This window comes from Pundamilia nyererei, unplaced genomic scaffold (genome assembly GCF_000239375.1).
Source record: "Pundamilia nyererei isolate P.nyererei 1_Seehausen unplaced genomic scaffold, PunNye1.0 scaffold00002, whole genome shotgun sequence".
Classification (NCBI taxonomy): Eukaryota; Metazoa; Chordata; class Actinopteri; order Cichliformes; family Cichlidae; genus Pundamilia; species Pundamilia nyererei.
In genome coordinates this window covers 7444691-7449125 of record NW_005187403.1, presented here as the reverse complement: position 1 = coordinate 7449125, position 4435 = coordinate 7444691, and the positions used below count along the sequence as shown (strand labels likewise).

General features: G+C 41.8%; 1 protein-coding gene across 3 annotated transcripts in view; it reads right to left on the bottom strand.

Annotated features, from left to right (window-relative positions):
- Nucleotides 1-4435, bottom strand: part of ccbe1 (collagen and calcium binding EGF domains 1) — a 39334-nt gene that overhangs the window by 10152 nt on the left and 24747 nt on the right. For all 3 annotated transcript variants that reach the window (XM_005720354.1, XM_005720353.2, XM_005720355.2), the window contains 3 exons: nt 1967-2019; nt 1657-1791; nt 1275-1412 (listed from right to left, as the gene is read on the bottom strand). In XM_005720354.1, coding sequence (XP_005720411.1) covers nt 1275-1412; nt 1657-1791; nt 1967-2019 — 326 coding nt within the window. The remainder of the gene's footprint in view (nt 1-1274; nt 1413-1656; nt 1792-1966; nt 2020-4435) is intronic.

The window sequence follows — 4435 nt, the reverse complement described above, 5'->3', positions numbered from 1 at the left end:
GCCACAGCCCCGTCCTCCAGGGCATGAAGCAGGTATGGAGGAGATCAAGACTCCAGACATCCAGAGGCCCCCAGAACACAAGAGACCATGGAAGACCAACAGAGGGGCAGCCGCACGATATCCCAGAAAGAGCTGAGGAGAGTCCCAGATGAGGGCTCACTCAGCAGCCGCGGAGCAGAAGCCAGGGGGGGTTGCAGTGCCAAGAGGCCGAGGGCACCACCCCCGAAGTGGCCCGAGTGAGCCCCAGGCTCCAAGCCCCGACAAGCAGCCACCAGGAGTGAGCCGGTGTGTACCTGGACGCCCACCCCCGGACACAAAGAACCACCAACGCACCGATGTTTGAGGGCGTCTGCCACTGGCAGGGGCAGTGGTGGGGGGAGATAGGCCTCCATACCTTGGAGGACCTGGGATGTCCCTAGAGAGGTGGCGTCTGACACCCAACCTGACATATAGACACAGACAAACAGGCACACACAGATACAGACATCCATTCCCACCCTCATGCTCTCATATGCAATAAATAAAACGATAATATCTAATCAATAAACTTGCACATACCTCACATTCCTATGGAAACAAAGCCCATAAAAAGCACACTGTAGCTCTTCTAGTTTGGTCTCGAGCCTGTGGTTGAATGGTGAAACTGTCTGGATATTATTTTCCCCCACTATATTACAAAACAGCGGGACATAAAGTGGCAGCATGATGTGTACCGCAGTTTCTCATTCTCCAGCTTTTTGCTGAACTATAGTATGCAATGGAAGATGAACGCAAGGGAGGAAGGCAAGTTTATTTGTATAGCACAATTCAACAACAAGGCGATTCAAAGTGCTTTACAGAGACATTAGAAACAAGAACAAATAAAAAGCATGAAGAAGAAGCAAATCTTTAGCACTTTACTGCTTCATTGCAACTGAATCTGAGGCAAAATAAGAAAAAAAAAGTTTTTTTATCGCCTAGAACATTTGAGCTTTCTTCAAATACACCCAGCAAATCAGGAAAGATCAGGAGTCAAAGGGGCAGCAGCACGTTGAGGAGACAGAACCATTCTGACATGCACAAGGGTCGAAGATGTCTAATGACTCCCAGGTGTCTGTGTTTTGCAGTACCCCTCCTCTTCCTCCGCCTCATCGCTCACATACACCAATAACAAGCTGTCAGCTTCACGTCACAGTCAGAGGTGCCCTTGAATAAAGACAAAATGTCAGTCTCTTTATTCAAGGGCACGTCTGACTGTGAGGTGACCTTGGCTGAAGAGAAAATGTCAATCTCACCTCTCTCCCCCTTGGTGCATGTTTTCCCATCTTCTTCCAGGAAGTAGCCTTTCTCACACTCACACCTGTAGCTCCCCACAGAGTTAATGCAGATCTGAGAGCATGCAGTCATGTTTTTGTCTGCGCATTCATTGATGTCTGCATCATGCGGTGACAAGAGGGAGATAAAAGAAAGACAAAGTGTCACTTCGGGTCACTTAGGTTTTACTGACAAGCACAACCTCATGATAATTTAAAGAAATATATATAAAAAATATTCATCGTAAGGTATTTTGTCTTTGTACAAAAGGAGCACAGGCTTCTTTTAAATGACCGTTAAGATCAAATAATCAAACATTATTTTAAAAGATGACACTGATTAATATGTATGTGGTGTACCCACCCAGACAATAGGGCTTCTCTCGCCTTCTGTGACGCTCGCGGTCATAGCGATAGCCGGGGTAACAGGTACACACCACTCTGCCGAAATGATCGGTACACTGCTGCTCACAGGGGGCGCCGGCACATACGTCATAGTCTGGACATAAATGAAGCGCTTTGTCAGTATGAGCAAGAAAACAGAAACTGAGCATCTCAGATCCATCTACCATTAAGTTTTTATTATTACATATTATAAGACTAAAGACTGGATGGGTTTGGGAAGAATTCCCAAAATAATCAGAGAAGCACAGGAGAGATATCCAGTTTCATACCTTCAGGAATGCACTGGCCCAGAACAAACTTAAAGCCCTTGCAACACTTCTTTCTGTAAAATATCAAAGGAACATGTGCATAAGAAGACAAATTCACTACTTTAATACACAAAGGTGTATTTACATAAAATATACAGTACTGTGAGAATATACAGAAATGAGCTCCTCTTTTTCTCTTTGTATTTTGCTTCCAAGGAACCAGACTTACAATTCTTTTAAGTGATCTTGAGCAACACTTCTTCAGGTCGAAAAATGCTTTTCCGCTCATGTTCAGTCCACTCCTTGTACCCGAACATTTTCAGAGGAATGTTTTCGGTGTGTTAAGCCTAACACTGACCTATGAATAATTTAAGTATTACAAAAGGCCCCTAACATACAGGGATGAACCAATGTTTTCTCTACAGATAACAAAAATATTAACAAAGAACAACATTTAAACTGTACCTTTGGGCACTTTAGCAACCTGTCCCAAAATATATAATTTGTCCCTTCCCTTAGCTGAATCGACAACAAATGCCAAAGATAGCACAGTCTGACGGGTATAAAATACTGTAGTACTTCAGCACCAATAAAACAATTACTTAAATGGAATGCTTATTGAACCTCTTAACACTGACCTATGAATCACTGAAACATAAAAAAGGCTCTTAACTTACAGGATGAACCAGTGTTGTTTTTACACATAACAGAAAACTTAGCAAAGAGCCAATTTCAAATTGTATCTTTGTTACTAGTCTGTTGTAAGAACACATAATTTGTTTCCATTTCTTTAGCTGATTGAATCTATGAAACTCCCAAAGATAACACAGTTTGACAGACATACAATAGTATTTTTGCACAATCAAGTTGATTCCCAAAGAGCTATTAGCTGAAACGCTGCCATATTGTAGCATAATGTACAGTGTGGACTTAAAAAAGTGGACAACTGGAGAACAAAAGAAGATGTGGCAGGCCTTAAAAATGATCTACAGCAGATGAACAGTATCTAAAAGTCATGTTCTTAAGAAATAGGAAAGAATCCAGAAAACACATGACACAGGTCCTGAGAGACACGTCAGGTCCTTCAGTTGATCCATCTACTGTTGACTAAAGCCTCATTAGAAATGGTCTCAGTGTAAGGGTGGCTGTTGAGAACCCATTCCCCCAGGGAGATGGGGAGAAAAGGCTGAGGTATGCCAAATTACCCAAGAACTAGACTGAAAATCATCGGTAACAGGTCTGATGGAAAGATGGATCCAAGTGTAAGATTTCTGGGTCATAAATATATGGAAGACATCAGGAAAGAGGTAAAACAGTCATTTTCTATAGCCATCTGCTTGGCGCTCTGTCATGTTTAGGACTGCAACAGCGATCTTGTGAATGCTGATGGAAAGTGTTGACAACACTATTTAAAAGCATCTGATTGGCGACACCTTCATTTTTCAGCAAAATTATCCCAAACACACTGCCAGTGCAGTAAAAGCATACCTGGATTAAAAAAAACACACACAAGGAGCACTGTCAGTCATTGATTAGCCTTCTCAGAGGACAGGCCTCAGACTTATTACAGCAATGTGGGATCATCTTGACAGAGAATGAAACAAAAAGGCAGCCAACATCCAAAGGAGACATTTGAATGTCCTTTAAGAAGCTGGGAGAACTATTCCTGAAGACTGCTTAAAGAAATTAGAAGAAAGCTCGCTAAGAGACTTCAGGCTGTGTTGAAGAATGAAGGTGGTCATACCAAACACTGACTTTCAAGCTTTTAAGAAAAGTAAAAACTAAACTGCTGTTCCAATATTTCAGGCTGTTTATATGAACGTGTTTGAAGAAATCTAAAACTAATTTTGTTATGCACGCACATGCACACATAACCACACACACACAAACAGCTGTCGGCAGATCTCGTTGCTGTGTCTGTTTCTGCATGTTTGCTCAGGTCTAATTACACTTCTTTGAATTTCAACATAATTCAGAGGACTGTAAGTTGACTATGGTAGTTTTTTATTTAAAAAAAACATTTGTGACTCTTCAGGTTTCCACAGGAGGAAATTAACCTGCAAAAAACAGATTTGAACCCTTACCTCAAACTTAACACTTTAACTCATGCACAAGTGATTATCATACAAAAGGAACACTCACCACTCAAGAGATTCTTAATGGGGAAAGAGCAGGCCATGTGTAACGCATCTATGTATAAATTCAGATATGGTGCACTGATGTATTTTTCACTGAGTACATATGATTTGCTGGGTTTTTGAATTGAGTGCAGTGATTCTGAACATCAGAGAGAGGGGTTTTAGCACATAAATGAGGTACTGGTCAGTTCCTGAAATCAGTCAAGATGACCACCATTGTTGATCCGCATAGTATGAAACATACTGACTGAGGAACAGATTTATGCATGTACCACACACACACACACACACACACACACACACACACACACACACACACACACACACACACACACACACACACACACACACA